This window comes from Botryllus schlosseri, chromosome 12, assembly GCF_051294905.1.
Source record: "Botryllus schlosseri isolate E-star chromosome 12, Bs_hap1, whole genome shotgun sequence".
Lineage (NCBI taxonomy): Eukaryota > Metazoa > Chordata > Ascidiacea > Stolidobranchia > Styelidae > Botryllus > Botryllus schlosseri.
In genome coordinates, this window is record NC_137247.1 from 440684 (window position 1) to 460835 (window position 20152).

The 20152-nt window shown below is 38.2% G+C and overlaps 2 protein-coding genes across 12 annotated transcripts in view; one reads left to right on the forward strand and one right to left on the reverse strand.

Moving 5' to 3' along the window:
• The window catches only part of LOC145452005 (frizzled-10-A-like), a 297630-nt gene that overhangs the window by 92891 nt on the left and 184587 nt on the right, over window positions 1–20152 (forward strand). The window lies entirely within an intron of this gene.
• Window positions 174–20148, reverse strand: LOC145452133 (uncharacterized). Of its 11 annotated transcripts, none has more exons than XM_080330346.1 (23): window positions 20013–20148; window positions 18536–18600; window positions 18349–18478; window positions 17434–17463; window positions 14262–14425; window positions 13412–13532; window positions 12478–12564; window positions 11689–11757; window positions 11574–11612; window positions 11131–11244; window positions 9275–9406; window positions 8375–8500; window positions 7963–8005; window positions 7490–7666; window positions 7246–7430; window positions 6062–6423; window positions 3974–4651; window positions 2619–2734; window positions 2397–2555; window positions 1938–2007; window positions 1185–1384; window positions 812–896; window positions 174–633 (listed from the first exon to the last, which is right to left on the reverse strand). In XM_080330346.1, the coding sequence occupies exons 1-23, from the start codon at window positions 20146–20148 to the stop codon at window positions 580–582; spliced, it is 3342 nt and encodes a 1113-aa protein (XP_080186472.1). In that variant the 3' UTR covers window positions 174–579. The 11 variants fall into 11 exon arrangements, with proteins under 11 accessions (XP_080186472.1, XP_080186471.1, XP_080186470.1 ...); XM_080330345.1 differs by having other exon boundaries at window positions 812–893; window positions 12478–12567; XM_080330344.1 differs by having other exon boundaries at window positions 12478–12567.

A 20152-nucleotide genomic window follows, 5' to 3' on the forward strand; every position in this document is an offset into this window, starting at 1 on the left:
GTGCGAAACGAGCCAAGCAAGGTGTACAGTACACACATTTGTAATTCTCGTGCTTATGATTTGATATGAAGTGAACTTAATTTTTGTGGAATTTCATTTCCAAGTTCTTGCTAAATCAGTCTTTCTAATTCTAACCTAATTTGGAAAGGCTGAAAGATTGGTACACCACGTGATTGAGACATGCATAAAATTTAATATATCGGAAAAGCTCCAGCGCGCCATCGAATCAAGAAAACGTAACCATACAAACATCGCGACGCCACATTGCAAATAACTCGCTACGAAACAACCGTGTAATTCATAATCGACATTGAGAATCAACTTTAAGGACGAAACGACATTTGGTTTACAGCCCAGTGTGACGCCACCAGCATATCATTATAGCGTGAGCAAAACGTAACATTGAAATGATTGGGTAGCACCGAAAAAGACGACATTCCGCACCGGAGGAGATTATCGCGAGATAATTGGAAATAAATAACGCAAACGATACGATTGATGATAAATATTTGTTTCGCGGCAGTAGATTCCAGACTGTATGACGCCCGTGAAGTCGTACAGATTTTGAGACCGCGCTGATCATAAACCGGGAATGAGAGTTTCTTGCTTTTTGTCGCCGTTGGAGATCTGAAACTGAACATGCAGAATTCAAAATTCAATTTTAAAATTCAATTCCAAACTTCAAATTCAATTTCAAAATTTAATTCTATAGTTTAAAATTCAGATTCAAGACTCAATTCCGAATTTCAATATTCAATTTCAAAACTCCAATCAAAAATTTAATTTCAAAATTAAAAATTCATTTCCTCACCGAATCAGAAACGCCGTTCGCGACACGTTCCAACGATTCCCATTCGTCGGGAGTTTGAACTTGAGAGGCTTTCTCCAGGTTGCTGCTGATCAAACACAAAGTAATTTTACTTTTCCAAACGCTCAAGTAGGATCTACCAGACAAGTTGTTATCATTCACGCCGCTTGTACCTTCACAGGAAAAATTTTCGGACAAAAATAGTTACATTTGAAATCTTGGATTTCATGAAGAATGGTGTTAGGATAATAATATCAGTAACGTTATACTTCAATCGCTTGTAATTGAGTGTAAATTCGCAGTGCTACTTCCAGTCTTACAGTGGCTGACTACTCTGAGCGACCTCAGTACACATAATACAGACACGCAGACAAACCTTCTGTTCAATATTGCAGCAATAGAGGGTGATACGCATCGTTCTGGGGTGGTCGAAGACCGACCTTCGACAGGACTTTGCATTCTAGGAGATTGACCCGACACAGGAGACTGATTTGCGGATAAAGACGCCCCCTCATCGTTCCCACTTTTCGAGTCACCGTCTGGCTGTCTCGTCCGTCGCATTATCATCTCCAGACGCTGACAGATAAGAGGTAGAGATAAAACCTTGGCCCGAAAAAGCTCTCATTTCTTTCTAGTCTAATTTCTGGTTTTCCTTAAAATACTACAGGAGTACCAGGGTTGTAATGACTCGCATCCTAACCAGACTCGAGTCACGGTTTTCTGATGACTCGACTTGATTCGAGACATTTTCTCAAAATACAGAAATGACTCGACCCAAATCTGTGTTTTGACTCGACTCGGGATTCAGACGGCCAAAGACCGACATTTCATTGTAATTTCGACGAATAGTAAAGTAACCGAGCACCCGATTGGGACTTCGTCTATTGCTACTGGAACTTGAAAATGTGATCAGAAACTGTTAAAAGTGAGGAAATGAGTATATTAGAAATGCGAACCGTTCGATATCACCATACAGAGTCATAAAAAGTGGATTTAACAAGACTTAACTCGAGTCATAATACCATGACTCGGACTCGACCCTCTGCTTGCTGACTTGGACTCGGATTTGACTCGACGGTGAATGCATCTAATTTGGAAAAAATTATGACTTTTTGAAATAAAAGACCACCTTTTTCCTGGCCAGTCGTTCGTCTTCCTGCCTCTTTCTCTGCTGTTCCGCGATCTCGCGTTTCTTCGCGCTGAAAATCGCCGATTTAGGAATAAGTACGAACAATATTTTTTTTAAACAAATCATGAAATATCGAAATTCCGCCGGAAACTTGAAAACAAGTCTTTTCGGAAATCTTAAAACTAAGCCAGAAAAACAAAAGTATTTTTCCTATAATTCATGAAATAGCAAAAGAAATACAAGATCCATTTATACAAGGATGTTTTACTAAAAATTCTCAAGATTCTGCCAAATACACATTAAAAATTTTTCAAATAATTCTTGAAAATCAAAATAGCGCTTCAATAATTCTCAAATTCAGCCAAAACTAATTTTTCAGGAATTTTTGAAAATCCCGCCACACAATTGAAACAAGTTGAAACTACTTCAAAAACGCAATTTTTTTTCAACAAAACGTACTTTGCCTCTTCCTCCCTCTTCCTGCCTTCCTCCTCTCTTTTTCTCTCTTCTTCTTCTCTCTCCTCTTGTTCCCGTTTCGCTATTTCCGCGGCTTTTGCTGCTTCTTCGAACATCTTTCTCGCTTCCTCCTCCCGTTTCAGCTGCTCAATTTTCGACAGCCTGTCAAAAAAACGAAAAAATCAAATTTGGATCGAATTTCCCAAAAAACAAAGCTTCTCTCACCTCATTCTCTCTCGTTTCTCCCTTTCCTCTTGTTCCTTCTTCTCTTTCGCTTCTCTCCTCTTTTCGGCGATTGCGCGACGATAAGCTTCTTTGGCCTCGTCAGTCTCGAGACTTTTCTGAATTTCCAACAAATGATTTTCAGAAAATGAATGATTCGGTGAAAAAATGAATTTTGGGTCAGAAAAAGATATTTCTACTTTTTGACAAGCACTAATTCCACAATTGGCTTTCCTGGATTTCAAACTCAGAAAAGTTGAAAATTAAGTGATTGAACCTTCAGGTTTCTAGTTTTTGGGTCGAAATTTGCAACATTTGTTCTCTTTCTGCCACAGATTTGAGTTTTTAGGCCAAACTTGGCTTAAAACACTTACTTTTGAACTTACTTGGAAACCTGCACTCAATTAGAGTAATACTTTTAGTTTTTCACAGTACTCAGAGCAGTTTTGCCTGCTAGCGCTACTACTTCACAATTTTCTGTTTTTAGGTAAAAGAATAGCTGGTTCGTGGTACAGAACTTGAATATAGCTTTCAATACAACATCCATTGTAGCAGTATATTTATTAAACTCGAAGACTTTTCGGGTGCCTCTTTTCAAGAGTTATCGGCACACTGAAGGGATTTAAACAGATTTAAAAGCAAAACCAAAAAGGCAAAGTATGACGCAACAATCAAAATCACAGACCATGAAATTCGCATTGTATCAATGGTAACAATAACAAACTACGAAGTATGCGGACATACGGTACTATAATAGCAGCACAATTTGTAAATAAACAATTACACGCACGGAACAACACGCACTAATGAGAAATTTGTAGGTTATAGAGGAAATCTTTCTGTCTGCATAAAATAGGTTTGTTCAACTGAATAATAGTAGACTCAAGCACTTTTAGATGAAACAAAGACCTACCACGCGCAATGACAGTGAACATATTGACATCATAGTGCTGTGCACAGGCAAGGTTTTCGCTCAGATGAGCATATGCTTGGTAATCATCATAGCAGTCTGTTTTTGCAGCCAATTTGCACTGACGTACGAGCTCCGTGCGATCATTTGTGCATGTTTTTGACCGAATCAATTTTGGGATATGCTGCTTAATACGCTCAAACAATCTTTGAGATGTACGTACTACTTACCTACTATCACAGTGGCACTTGTACTTTACTACTTTAGGTAAAAGGTAATTATAGTTTTGTTTGTATCAGCCTTGACATTTTTCTGGATTTTCAACATTTGAGGGTTCAAAAAAGAAATACTTGTATTTTTTGAATTAATCAAGTAGCTCACTTCCACAAGTGTTTTGAAATAACTTTCAATTATTTTAGTTTTCAGAAGTTAAAGTCGAACAACTCACTCTGGGCTGCATTTTCTTTTCTGTAGCTTCTGGCTTCTGTGGCGTGGCGCCTTCCTGGCCAACATCGACCGTGGCCTCCGCATTGACTGGCGTTTCCTCTTTCTGCCTTGCATCTGCCGCCTGAGGCTCATCGGCTTCCTGCCCCAAATCCGTTTCTGACTCACACGTGACATTTTCTGCTGCCTCAGTTTCAACTGGCTCATCTGTTTCTTGTCCCTTATTGGGCGCAGCCTCTTCCTGCCACGCATTTGCTGGCATCTGAACTTTCTGTCCAGCACTGTTTGTGGTCTCCAGAGCGGACGACGTGTCATCTTCCTGCATCAGATTTTCTTCTGCCACAGGTTCAGGTTTGACAAGCGTGGCATCTTCAAGCCTGGTATTAGTTGCTGCCTCGTCTTCCTGCCACGCAACCTTACGTGCCTCAGGTTCAAGTGGCGTTTCCTGCCTGTCATTGTTCGTGGCTTCTGCATCAGCTGGATCTTCCAAATCCGTTGCGGCCTCTTCCGTGGACGCTGCCTCGGGTTCTTGTGGCATGTCGGCATCTGCCTCGTTCTGTGGCTCTTCAGCCGCCACGCTTTCACCAGCCTGTTGTTTTTCAGCCTCCGGAAAATCTTCGACTTGAGGATTTTGTTTCGTTTCTTCCGAATCATCGCTCGGTTTTATATTTTCCTTGTTCTCCTGAAAAAATGGACTTATAACTTTGAGTATAACACGAAATAGGACATTTATTTACATTCTTCAGATACTTTGATCGTAGAATCGTCAAAATTGGGTCCATTTCAATATGCTCACATTATTAAATTGAATATTGATGTTCTCTATCTTCAGAGTCAATATAATACAGATACAAATAACATTGAAAAGTAGTGCAATAGCAATTGGCACAAAGTCATATCGTGGTATTAGCTGTTCAAATAATTGGAATTTTCAAGCTGTAAAGGGATCATTTATGCGGCTTAACTTTGATGTCATACAATCGAATTGACTGTCACGAGTTTCGGAACAACTTAAATTTTCCACGACCGCAGTTCACTCAATCCCATATAACTTGCGTTGTAATGGTCATAGATTGTTGAAGCGTTTTTGCATCGATAGCTCTTGTTAATCGGCGTGGGTCGAGCTATATGCCAACTATATGATCACAATGTAATAATCTGTTCAGACTGCATGTTGAATACAGAACAAATTTCGTGACAGCAGCAGACATTCTGTACACTTCAGAAACACGCTCCACCTAATCTAAGATACCTTGCCTTGTCATAGATTGCCGCACTTATTTGGTATGGATAGCGCTTATAGTTGCATATACGCACAGTGCACATGCACATCTGTGTATACAGGCTATTTCATGATCATGAAACCTGTTCAAAATGCAGTTTGAATACAGAAAAACTGCTGTACATTATCTTGAGTGACTAGGAAGCTGTGTATTATTGATATGGGTAGTGGTGCTTCGAACAAAATCATCAAAACTAATATGATAGATGTTGCTCTTGAACAAGATAAATAATTACAGTCCTAACCAATGTTTCCTCTAAGATGCACACGGGCACAAATGCGCAGTGCTGACATGTTCTCTGCGCACAGGAAACCTGAGTTGCGCACAAAAAATCTGCAGTGATGACCTTTTTTTAGTCGTTACACAGTGTTGTCCAAGGGTCTGCGCAGTGAGTTGGTGAGTGTGCGCAGACTCGTCAAAAATTAGAAGGAACATTGGTCCTAACCATACAACTGAGAGCCTTGTGCAATGAGCGCATCATGCGTGAGATACATCTGCATTGTTTACAGTAAACAAGTCATTTAGGGCCCTTTTTCCAGATGATATTGACTTGCTATTGACAAGGTTTGATCCGTAAGATGATATTGATAAGTCGTTCAGGGCCCTTTCAAGAGATGACATCGATATGATACTTCCAGAGATGAGCTCAAAAACAATCGTAAGTAGGTTTGGAATTCATTAATTTTTCGATTTTCGCAGCGAAGTTGTGAAAACAGATCAAAAACGGGGATTTTTGTAGAGTAGAAAGGAGTTTTGTGATGAGCTTTTCGAGAGTCATTTTTCAAAAAACAGAAAAAGTGTTAACTCACGTTCCAGACTTGTTTCGATTCTGGATTTTCCGCAAAATTTTCTTTCTCCTCGTCGTCTCCAGCTTGTATTTCTTCGAGAGAGTCCGCGGGGGAGGAGGACCGGGACGTGGGCTCGAGTCGGAATCCGAGTCCGGCCGCGATTTCCACTTCCGACTCGACGATTTCAAGCCCGGATTTTTCGTGGTCCGCGAATCGAACTTTGTTTGGAATCGGATTTTTCGCAGCGTTATTTTCGGCAGCGTCAGACTTTTCTATAGACGTGGCGCCGTCGTGGTTTTCTGTCGTAGTGGAAACGGAAACTTCCGACTCTTTCGCCGTTGGTTTTGAAATGGGTTGTTTGTCGGAGATCTGTTTCTTTGTTTCTGTAAAAGAGGAATGTAGACGATGACACGCTAGATGCCAGGGATGGACAATTAGAAAATTTTCATCTTTTCCAAATAAGATTTACAATTACAATTATAGCTACACAGTATTTTCAAAACTAAACTAGAATTAGAATTGTAGCAACAGTTTTTTTCCAAATTAGATCAGAATTATGATAGCTATATTCAGCATTTTTCAAATTAGATTAGAATTAGAATGATAACTCGTTTTTTTCCACAATTAGTCTAGAATGATTTCTTACAAATTAGATAAAAATTATGATAGCTACGCAGCATGTTTCAAATTAGATTAGAATGATGGCTATACATTTTTTTTTTCTTTCAAATAAGACTAGAATCAATATTATAGCTTTGTGTTTTCCAAATTATACTATAATTATATTTTAATTATAGCTATTTTTTCATAACTAGCTTCATATTAAAACGATAGCTACACAGGTTTTTCTTAATTAGACTAGAATTATAATTATCCCTGTATAATTTTTGTTTCAAAATTACATTATCATTACTATAGCTACATTTTTTAGAAATTACCTTAGAATTAGAATGATAGCAAGCTACATAGTAAACTAGATTAGAATTATCATGGCTGAATCAGCAAAAACTTGGACATAGAATCTGGTCGACTTGATCCTCATAAGCACGAGAATGAAAAATGTCTGTACACCTTCTTCTGTCTGTTTCGCGCTATACAGTTTTGTTGTTGCATTTTCAGGAGAATCAGAGATTAGATTTAACATTTCACAAATCAAATTAGAACCAGTCTGCAACAAACTATTGTGCTATACTTCACAGACTTACCCTCTCTTGGTTTGGCTTTAAATTTGGAACGAACGTCTGTGTTGGGCTTTAACATGGGTTTGATGTTGGGAGGTTTTGACGTTTCATTCGCTTTGTGCTGCTCACCGCTTGGTCTCGGTCTGGCTCTGGCATGGTTTGGGGAGGGGGAACGTTTCGGGGCCGATGGTTTCGGGGAAGGAGTGCGCCTGGCATGACAAAGTAATAGATATAATAATAATAATAATAAAACACCCGATTTCCTAACCTTGTTTGTGGCGAGACTCCCCGCTTTGGTCTTGTTTGTTGCTCCGCGTTTTCTGCTTGAGATCTGGCTTGAGAAGCGGCAGTTGGAGCCGTCAGACTCGACCAACGGGGGGAGGGGGAAACTCCGCGTTGTTTGGGAGATTTGGACGCTTCCGGTTGGCCGGGAGATCGAGCGCTCCTAAATATAGGAACTCGTTTTTACAATGTTGAATTTTTCTCACTCTCACACAGACACGGTCGGTAAAGATGTACTTCTACTTATCAAATTACTCAAGTACATTCTGTCTACTTGCCCTGCTTCCTTAAGTGGTTCTGCATTTAGGTTACTTGTAGTTCTGTTTTGTTTCCCGCAAAACTAGGCCTAGAATACTTACTTACCTACTTATTGCTACTTCTACTTGAGTTTGACTCTGTTTCTACTTTTACTCAAGCACCAATGATGACTACTCATGTTGAGTATAATATGCAAATTACCTGGGCGCGGCTCTCCTGTCTTTGCTGCGACTTCTCATCGGACCTGCGATAGAAAGACAATGCATCGTTTCTGCTCGATAGGATTGTTCAGAAATAGCTTTTTTTGTTCAAATTTTAACAACTGCTCCATCAAATTGTCAGACTGGCTAAAAAAACACTGTTGACAATAAAATTTGGAACAAAAATCTTTTGAACATGTTTTTTTTCTAATACTAATCTACATAGAAAAACTGGGCAGCTATCATTCTTATTGTAATTTAATTAGTAAAAAAAACAGCATAGCTACCCATTCTGATTCTAATTTAATTTGAAAAAATGGGTAGGGGTAACCAATAGCTATCATTTTAATTCTAATCTAATTTAAAAAGGCTGAAAATTTTCTAGTTGTCCAAGTCTGCCATTACTCAATTACCTTCTGTGGGAGGGTCTGGCTCGTTGAGAGCTTGTCTAGAACGCGCCAGGGATGCCCTTGTCGGGGCCAGGAGCCGCGGACTGATCTGGACCGGGTCCAGGAGATTTGCAGACGAAGCAGGTCGGCCTGAGGAATCATGAACAAAAATTTCACATATTTTTTGCTTCGGGAATAAATTTTGGGTCTAAAATATTTTCTTATCCACAACAACATAAACCATCTATTCATTACAATATTGAAGTCATCGGCTAATAAAACCGAAGAAAATAACAAAAATTGGCAAAAATTGAGTACTCTGATATGTTCATACTCAGGTAGAACTGCAAGTAGTGATGTTCAGTAATACTGAAATTTAAGTAAAAGTAGCGATTTTCATCGTCTTAAATTTCTACTTCAAAAGAAAAAATAGCAATTTCCTTTTACAAATTTTTATAAAGTTCCAAATAAAAACACTAAGATTGAACTTTCATAGGGAACTGGCTCACCTACCCCAGTTCAAGAACATCTACCCGAAAACTAAACACATCATAAAGGCCGTAAATGAAACTAAATAAAATTTTCGGAAATAATAACATAATGTATAAAAAATGATATGTGAAAAGTAAACGACACATTCACAGGAAACACTGATTGGCGATAGTCATGTTGTTGCAGATAAGGAATTACACTGTGCACTACAAATATTCAGTTTTATGAATTAGTCACCGAACCTAAAAAGCACCGAAAGAAAATTGGTTCAAAATGATAAAAATTAATGAAGTTTTAAAACGGAAAAGTATGAAAAACTAAAATGAAAAATCATCGCCACCGCACCGAGCAAAGGATTCTCTATTCTGCGTCATTCTTACAGAAGCAGATTTCTAGCAAAGCCATGCAGAACTAATCCGTGCTCTTATCAACCTGACGACGTCCCAGGGTCCTGCGATTTCTTTCTCGGAGCCGGGGACCGACCCCGATTATTTCTAACGTATTCTGCCCCCGTTTGGGTGACAGGGATACGTCCCATAGAATTCGACCGGCGCTTTGGAGCATCTTTTTTAAATCAGGAAAAAAATGATTATTCATAGAGCAAGACCGATTCTATCGAGTAAATGTCACACTTTGAAAAGAAACTTGAGTATTGACTCGAGGTAACTCAAGTCATGTAGAATTATGACTCGACTCGAGTCGCTCTGTGTATGGACTCAAGTTGACTCGAGTCATTTTCTCAAACATGGAATATGACTCGACTCAACTTGAGTCATTCTGTGTATTGACTCAACTAACTTGTGACGTGTCCTCCAAAGTGGAATTATGACTTGACTTGAATCATTACGTCTTCTGTGTACAGACTCAAGTTGACTCGAGTCATTTCCGTAAATTTAGAATTATGACTCGACTCAAGTTGAGTCTATACACAGAATGACTCGAGTCATTAAATATGGAACATGGCTCGTCCCGACTTGAGTCACTCTGTGTATTGACTCAACTTGGGTAGAGTCATTTCCTTGAAAGTATTATTACGACGCCAATAAATACATCCGTGAATGTGCTAGTTGATCGGTTTTATCGATATTGGAAAGTTTCTAATCATTACAAAATCATGCAAATTTTTCTGGTTTATGAAATCAGCGCGATTCTGATTTGGCTAAAAAATCAACGGCTTCAAATCGGGGTCCGAATTTCAGCCCCAAACATGATTCGGTCACAATCTACCAATATCAAATACCTGCGTTGAGTCGGAGATCTAGCTCAAGCTCTGTCAAAACAAGTTGCGACGCTATACGGAATGCACAGAGGTTCTCAAAGTTGCTACTCAGGCACAAGTAATGTGGTAAATTTGTACTCAGTTAAAATTAGAAGTAGAAATTGCTAAGATACGTCAAAACTACTACAAGTACAAGTAGAATATGAAAGGTATGAAAAGTAGCATCAAAAAGTACATTTCTTCGAGGGGCCAGAAACTTGATATTTCCATAATTGCGCGAATAATGCAAAATAGGTTAGGCTATATGATATGATAAATAGGTGCCATTTTCAAAAATATATTCAGTTACTGTGGTACAGGGGGCTATTTCATACAGTTGCCATGGAAATTCAACTCGTAAAATGATGGATTCGCGACCCCAAAACGACTTTCAACTTTACAAATTCCACAGTGTAAAAAACAAGTAGTTTCGCCTCAAAATCTGTCAAGTACAGGTAGCCTAAAATAAAGGACCTTATAATCAAGCTTCAGGTCGAAGAAACATGGCATTATGAACATTAGAGCTGTTCAAAAATGAATTCTTTATTCAAAGTTTACTGGCAACTTGATCAAATTATAGGTTGCCAAGAAAAACCAATTTTGGCTCCATTCAAACCGAAAGAAGCATCGCTATAGGAGAAAAAATTCGAAAACATTTTACCGGATACATGGAATTGTTGTGTTGTCTCAAAATAAAATGTATATAAAATTTGGCGCAATTCAACCTGCGGAACCCAAGTTATTGCTGTGGAAAATTTTGGATTTGCAGAAATAGTACTTATAGTGGGTGTAAATAATCAAAGAATTTTCCATCGTAAATACTATTTTTTCAAAATTTATTACTGCAATAACTTCGCTTTCACTGGTTGGAATTGAATCAAATTTGGTGTGGAGCGCTCTTTTTTCGCAACCTAACAATTTTATCAAGTAGCCAGAATAATTTGGCCAAAAAATGTTTAGCATATATAAACCTACTAAAGTACAAGCACTCCTCTGGGAATGCGCTAGACAGGAGTGAAGCAATGCGTACCTGAACCTTTTAGATTCTCTTTCGAATCGTAACTGCGCAAGCCAGAGGCGAAATGCAAATGCGAAGTGTTCACTGGATTTCGCGAAAATCGATCCTTGGTAGTTCCGGCAGAACCTGATCACGAGAATGGTCGCAGCCAATCAGAAACAGTCTAGCGCAAACTAATGGATTTTCAAGATGTTTACCTACATTATAAGTAGAACTAACCACTTTCCAAAATCCAAAACTAAAACTAGAAATACTCACTTTTCAAAATCAACAACCGGAATTAAAACTACTCATTTAAAAAAAGGAAACTACAAGAAGAACTAGAACTAGTCACTTCACAAAATCCGAAATTAGAACTGCAACTATTCACTTATTGAAATAAGCAACTGGAACTACTCAAAATCCAATAGTTGGTGGTTTGTACAAGTTTGTAGCATTTCAAAATGGAAACTCACTTAAATTCGCTTGGGAGGAAGACTTCTGTTCGTTCGATTCTGAAACGAAAGCCAATTGGTGACGAAAAGTACACTTTCACCGACGTAATTTTCAAAGCAAACGCACGAGCCTCACCATAAAACTTGCCCAGCCGAGACACATCGAAATGGCTTGCATGCAACGATGACGGCCGCTTATCTTTGCCTGGTCATCGGTGTGAGTGAAACACAATGTTGAAAAGAAAAAACACACCGCAAGCAAAATACGATCTGCTATTGAATTCCGCGATCAAGTCGGAATTCAATCTAACATCGCGACACATTTAAACAAAGTAACATGCAAATCAGCCCAAATATGATTTGAAAATGCAACTTGATTTCAAGGCATGGTGGACATAGCCTAATATGAACGTGCGACACTTGAGCATGTGTTTCAAGGTTAGGGGTTATAATGTCTCTAGACGTACTTCTTTACTGAATATCTCTGATTAAGAGTGAGACAAATGAGTATTTATCAGAGCGAGTGATTTGTTTCACCCGAGCTGGGTTGCAAAAATAAGTTGAGCATTGACTTGAACAGTAATAAACAGTATGACTTGGACTCGAGTCTCAACACTACGACTCAGACTGTAACTTTGCAGCGTGGCTTGGACTTGACTCGATGGCGAATTGAAAATGACTCGACTTGACTCGGGTCAAAACAAGACTGGTCCGATTGACTCGTGACTCTGAAGCTTGCCGCTTGGTTACAAACCAGGTACGTATCTGGGTTAGGGTTGGTTTCGGGGTGATCAAGTCACATGCTCGAGTGTCGTATTTCAAATGAGCACGGTACTTTATCCTGTGGGTTAAAGTTAGGGTTTCATTTCAAGGCTTGAGAATTTCAAAATTTCGAATTTTTTTTCAAAATTTGATGTCATTTTACCGGCAGATCGCGTCCGTTTGGTGAGTCTGGTCGCGTCAAAATAATGAAACGGAGAAGGAGGTTCCGCATGACTGGATCCACCCCCACCTCCTCGGTTGCGTTAATGAGAAACAGGGTTAGTATCAATCGCTGGAATTTTCAGATGCTCACAATGCAACGACACACACCACGTCACTAGAGCCCGACAGATTTCAAATTTTACTGGCTACTTGATTAAATTGTTAGGTTGGCAAACAAACGGTGCACAACAATTTTGGCTCAATTCCAACCTATAGAAGCATTGCTATAAGAAAAAATTTTAGATTTATTTAATAAAAATAAATATAAATATTTTCGAACTTTATTGGCTCCCCCATGAAATTGTTGGGTTGTCTGAAAAAACGAACGCTCAACAAATTTGGCTCAATTCCAACCAGTAGAAGCGAAGCTATTTATGTTCAAAATTTCGGATTTTAAATGATAGTATTTACGGCATATAGATCTATCATAAGTGATGAAAGAGTTTGCCACCATAAATGCTGTTTTTTTTTAAATCCAAAATTTTGTACTCTAATAACTTCGCTTCTACTGAACAACTAACAATTTTATCAAGTAGCGAGTAAAATTTGCAACAAAGTTGTTTTTGAACAGCCATAATACTTATACTTGAGTACAGCTTTATGTTAGCCTACTTTATATTTGAGTACCAATGTTGAGTACTTGACTGCCTCTGACAGCAAGATCTATCTTTACTATCTTAATCATGATATTTTTGGAAGATGCTACTATTTCTTTCGGAGTAAAAATGTAACGGCTCGATATTATCGACAAATTGATGTAATCAGTCGGGCTCTAGACATCACCGTTATTAAAAAGCAACACAAGCTGGTTCCGGGTGCAATCAGTGGGTAGTGATTGGTTCTACGACTATGCATTCCAAACTTTTTCAACGAACCTGCACCACCCGCCCCCCACGACCAGCGTTTCGAGCCCCGGTCCGAAGACGCGCTTCTTTTCTGCCGCATTTTTACCTCGCACTGTTGTTCGGTTTTTGCGATTTTAGCCTCGGCCTTTCGCTGCGTCAAAACAAAGCCAGGGTTGAACGGCTGGATCGATGGCAGCTTCAGCATATAGATTGGAATTAGAATGAGATTATTATATTACTATACTATTATATTACAACTAGAACGACAGATACACGGTTTTTCAAAATTATATTACAACTAGAATGAGAGATACATGGTTACAATTATAGTTGTAGCTACACAGTTCTTGCAAATTAAATTACAATTAAAATGAGATATACAGTTTTTGCAAATTAGATTACAATTAGAATTAGAGATACGGTTTCCAAATTACATTAGAATTAGAATGAGGACTACAATTTTTTCTAAATTAGATCAAAAATATGATATTACACAGCATTTTTCAAATTAGATTAGAATAAGAATGATGGCTACACAGTTTTTTTTTCAAATAAGACTAGAATCAAAATTATAGCTAGTTTTTTTTTCAAATTAGACTAGAATTATAGCTACAGATTTTTCAAAATTAGATTGGAATTAGATTGTTTTCTAAACAGTTTTTTTCAAATTAGAGTGGAAGTGGAATGATAGCTATAATAATATAGCTACAATTTATGATCAAAATTAGACTACAATTAGAATTAGAATTACACTTTTTTTAAAAATTATATTAAAATTAAAATTATAGCTAGTGTTTTTTTCAAAATTAGATTAGAGCTACATTACCGGCATTTCTTCCTAATTAGTATAATTAGGCAACTAGAATTATCTAAAAATTACCTTTTCTTCTTCCAACTGCTGCTTTTTGCGAAGCTCCACTTCTTTACGATGCGCCTCCTCCTTCAAACGGTTATCTTCTAGCTTACGGCGTTTCTCTTCTTGACTCTGCATCCATTTTGCGTGCGCCTGGTTCTCCCGTTCTCTCCTCATCTTCATTTCCAGCTCTGTGATGATGAGATCTTGTTTTATCAAGCTATTAGTGATCAGTAGGGCTGGGTATGATGAGCCAAGTTTTACCCAGGCCAGATCATTTTATCCTTGACGCAGCAAATGAGAATTGCATTAATACTGCATAGTCAGTCATGCGTGCCATAACGCATACAAAACATTCAAAGTTGCACAAGAAGATTGCAGCTTACCTTGAGCGTGGTGTTCCGGACAAAGGATTGGAACGGTATCAAAAGTCATTTTTGTCAACGCAGTTAGTTAGATACTTGAGGTATATCTGATTTAAGGCCAAAGTATGCAGACGTAAATTAAATGCTCTATTTTCCAACAGTAAGGATGGTCAAAAATGACTTTTTTGCTCAAAATTTACTTGCTAGTTCGCAAAATTTCTAGGTTGCCTAAAAAACGACAAACATCAAATACAGCTCAATTCCAACCTGTAAAACCATTGCTGCTAGAAGTTGGTTTTGGACTGTTTGAATATAAATGAAAAGTTTTCAAATTTTACTGCCTACCCCGTATAAGAACAATTTATATTTTTATTTTACTAAATCCAAAATTTCTGTAACTGAAAATGTTTTTTAGGCAAATTAACAATTCAAAAACGATCCAGTAAAATTTGGTTAAAAAGTTATTCTCGAACAATCCTACCCTACAGCCACTCAATCCAATATGTGAAATTGTACAAAATCGTTCTCTTTATAAGCCTGTTGGTCCATGAGAGTTGGTCGACATCGATATAATAACTTCGCTAACTTTGTAATATGTCGCCAATGTTATAGATTTCATCAAGGTTGAGCAGATTATCTATCGTCCAAAATTAAAATATTCTCAATTAAGTTTATCCATGTGGAATAGATTACCGCATTAGCAGATCGTAATCCTGTGAAACGTTGTCACGTTGATGAGCTAACAAATTGCGACAGGAAGACTCCATATGTCGGTGCCAGTTGGGAAATTGTAACAGATCATGTCACGGTGGTTCATTTGTGGGCGGCACTTTGAGCAGACTTGTGCAAACCACTAATATAGTTGGTTGACGGTTCATTTGTGGGGGTACATTGAGGGAGGTGTATTCAAAGGATTTTTCAGAACAATTGAAAGGAAAGTTTAAGGTGAATTTTCGAGGAAGCAATGGAAAGCTAATAGTCCGAGCAGACAGACGATGGGTAAGGCATTTGTTTTTTAATTTGTCGAAAAAAAAGTCAAATTGTTTTCAAAATTGCATCGTTAGGTTAAAAATTAGTCAAAACTGTTTGTAAAGTCAAGATGTTTCACTATACTACTACTTATACTCGTACGGAACTATAGTAAATTTTAACTTAATGTAGCCTACAATGATTAGTGATCTTCAAACCACCCAAGTACGTTATACGTCAAAATGTTGTCAAAAAAGTGTTTCGATATCAAAGAATGTCAAATTTTCAATTGTTCAAATTTTTTGACTTTGTTTTTTAGGTAGAAAAATAATCACCTTCACGAGACACAATTTTCAATGGACTTGACTTGAAAAATAAGCCTAGAAAGTGTTTTTTATCTGTTTGTATAACATGTTAAGAGTGGGAAAAATGAGGATATTATGAACGTGAGGAATTGATATCACCCAAGAATTTCAAAATTCAAGTGCGTTGAACGTGATTTGTATTCGAAGAACAGTGAACACTATGATTTAAACCCGCAATTGAGTCGATGGCGAATTGAAAATGACTCGACTTGACTCGAGTCAAAACAATAAAAGTAAGATTGACTTGTGACTCGGAACCTTGCGACTTGGCTACAACCCCGCCCGAAACTAAATTCAATTTGAATCCAGGTTGAAAAATACTTCTACCCAAGACCGGATGCTCAGGAATATTTTTAGTCACTCCTATAAAATAATAGACACCTCACGACTCAAATTTATTTTGTGAAAGCCGTTTTACTGATCACTTGATTGCATCTCTCCGTCATAATCGCGGCATTACATCATCATTAAGGAAGACTCAATAAAACGAGCAGCTCATCATTAATTTATGAGACGCCAATTTTGCTGACATGGTGGCGGAGCCGTAAAAAAATCAATGGTCGCCAGTAATAATCTCGCCTCATTAAAATGGGGGAAAAAATTAGGAATTCCGTATTAGCAAACGTTTGCAGCAGGGATAATTTTATAGTTTTGACTCGAGTAAGTCGATTTATTTTCAATTCACCGCCGAGTCGAGTCAGAGAACGAAGGTTCGAGTCCGAGTCATAGTTCCCTGTTCAATTCGAGTTCAAGTCACGTTCAACTCAATTTATTGAAACTCTTGGGTGATATAAAGGCTTCGTGTTCATAAAACACTCATTTTTCTCACTTTTAACATGTTTATTCAAATGTAGATAAAACGCAGCTTCAGGGCCTAACTTTCAAATATCGGTGCCGATACTCGAGAATTGAATAAGTCAAGTCGAGTCAATACACAAGGTGACTCAAGTCGACATGAGTCATTTTCCATTTCTAAGAAAATGACTCGAGTCAAAGAAAAACGCCATGGTTTCCAGTTGCAGGAAAGAATGACAAAGAGTGAAACGTTTATCGACGCTGAATTTTTATGCCGAGAAAAACCTGCAATTCAACAATGAGAATAGTAGGTATTTGACTTCAATATACAATTGAATAATACATTCATATTAAAATAAACATGGATATTTTCGGCTGACACTCGTCAGGGGCAATCGTCAGCAACTAGCAGAGAATGGGAAAGAACACTGTGTTGATACAATTGTTGATACACCATGTTCTTCCCGATTCACTCCTAGTTGTTGACATTGACGATTGTCAACCGAAAATATTCCGGTTTATGAGCATAATAATCACATATTTTTGTAGGATTCATCAAGAAGCATTAGCGTTGACGAAGCACACACATGAAAATGAGCTGCACGGCTGTTAATACAATATCGTTATTAACAGACAGGCGATGTGTTTTAGCCCTTGCGTCGAGTGTTATGACAGTCATGCATGGCTGATCATGCAAAACAATACCTGATTTTTCTTGGTCGCCTGTTCCAAAAACTTGAGAAAAATATTCAACTCAAAAAATTGTTGAATTTAGCTCGGCAAAATTTTGCAGTTTTGAAACTTTACTAATAGCTTTATTACTACGAATATCAAGATTAGGGCTGGACAAAATCGAGTATCTGGGTAGATTCTGAATTGAGTATGAGGCTTCGAGCCCAGTATTCGAGCAGTATGAATGATGTGGAAAGTTCAAATATACACCTTCTACGCGATGACAAAAAACATAATGCCAGTTTTTCTTGCGTGCCTTGGAGTCGACTTTTATCAAAATACACCAACCCAAACTCTGTCAACAAAAGGAGTTCGTGTACCACCTAAAAATACTACATTGAACGCTCTCTCTTTCATGCTGGTGACGTCATAGTTTGTGAGGCGATTGTGGATACACAATGTTTGTTCCAATTCTCTACTAGCTGCTGACGATTACCCCTGACGAGTGTCAGCCGAAAACATTCGGGTTCATTTCAATATGAATATGCTATTCAAATGCCAGTTTAACGTCACATCACATTGAAGATTATTTAGTTTATTTTTTACTATACCTATTTCATTGCACATTGTGACAATGCGGTCGATTGTCACGATTTCACAGATATGTCATTTCCAGTAGCGTGTGTAGCTTTGTAATACATGTTTTGTATGCTGCAATACGGCCAATCGGGGTTTACAGATTTCCACGGTGGAAAATACTATCAAAACTATAATTCTTTTTGATAAATTACATGTCGTTGACAACGAGCGTATCATTTCAATACTCGAGAAACCATTTCCCAATACTAGACTCAAAACATTAGAATTAATACTCAATTCAGATATCCGAGTGCTCGAATTATTGTGCCCAGACCTAAATAAGACTATTTTAAAATCAGAAAAACTCACCAATCTGTTTTTGTTGCTGCAATCTCCTTTCCTTCGCAGAAGCGATACGCTCCTCTACAGAACTTCTATTTTTGTCAAGTTTCGACGCATCTAACACTGGTTGGGCGTACGGGGCTCGAACTGAGTGAGGCTGAAAAGATAACGCGAGATGAGCGCATATTCGCGAGGACCCGTGCCGAGAACTGACTGCTTCTGATGTGTGCGGTTTTCTGGAACTTTTATTTTGAGGCTTTGTGGACCCGGCGTGTTCACCTGCGGAAAAATAGAATGAATTTGGTCAGTGATCATCGGACTTGGACAAATACCACTCCGGTTTGTTAATCAACTATTAGTTTTTCGAGAAGTTCTAGTTCCAGTTGAGCATTATGAAAATTGAGTAGTTGTAGTTCTAGCTCTAGTTATGACTTTTGAAGTGAGTAACGTAGTTCTAGTTCTAAAGAAGTTATTTGCCGAGCAATTAGAAGACAGGCGTTTTCATTTGGCGTGAAGCGTGACACTGGTGTTCTGTTGTGTGATGTTCTTGCTGCCTCTCTCATTTCAAACTTGCATTGATATTCATGGGGAAAGCCGCTAAGAGTTCAATAAGAATGAGCTGCTTAGGAATTAAATCTAGCTGGTTGCGTTCTAGTTAATGAGTTGCGGATTTCTGAAAGTCGTCAGTTCCAGTTGTGATTTTTTAAAGTGAGTACCGGTAATTCTCATTTTGAAAATCCAGTAGCTTGTACATATCTGGTGATCATTTTAAAGAATCCAGTGTATATATCACACATTTCATCCACATAGGTCGGAAAAATATAACATATCATCGTCCTCCTGAAAGTGCTCTACTCACACTAAAGTGCACTTGTGACTAGACAATGACAACTTTGCACATGTCATAATCTACTTCAACATATTCCATCACACATAGGACTTGCTCATTATTGCTAGGGCTGGGCATAGTGGGCAATGGTTTGAGTGCACGAACCTGAGTCGAGTATTAATTTTAATGATTCGAGTCGAGTAATGAGAGATGTGACACACTGTAAGAGTAAGAGTTAATTTATTAACCAAAATTACAGTTTTGATGCTATCTTCCACTATGGAAGCCTTGAACCTGTCGCAGCATACGAAACGTGCAGTACAAAGCTATGCAATTTAGTGGAAACGACATAGTCGCCATTAGCCCACAACATTGCCACCTAAACCAGCTTGATTGTGATATATAAGAAGTGGAGTTATATTTTTGTGGTCACACAAAAGGTACTGTTATGGTGTTGTAATGAGTGATATTCAGATGTAGTCAAAGTAGTTACTGTCAGTACACAAGTGGAAGTAACGCCTTTAATTTATACGCAAGCACAAGTAGTGATTTGCAAGTAAGAAAGTAGGCAAAATCTCCACAAGTAGGTTACTTTGTTACTGACCACCTCTGCTTACAGGCGTCTGTTGATGCTCTAATACTCGAGTCTAAGCCAATTACTCGGTTCAGAATCGAATCACTCAGGTACTCGATTTTGCCAAGCCCTAGTAGGGGGTCACAGAACTATAATATGTGACTTCTAAACCAGGGAATATCGGTCTATTTCCTTTACCTTACATGTTGAGGTGGTAATAGCAGCTATCCTGGGTGAAGTAGAAGGAACTCCATATATTTTTACATGAGTAAAGCTGGAAAAACCCACCTGAATCTTTTTCTTCTTCATGTAAAGCATAAGGTGCTCTCGGACTAGAAGTGTCCTCACTTGCTGCAGATGATTGGGATGTGTCGCATTTTGCATCATTGAGGTTCGGTGCTGCCGTAGGATCATCTTTATCCATTGCT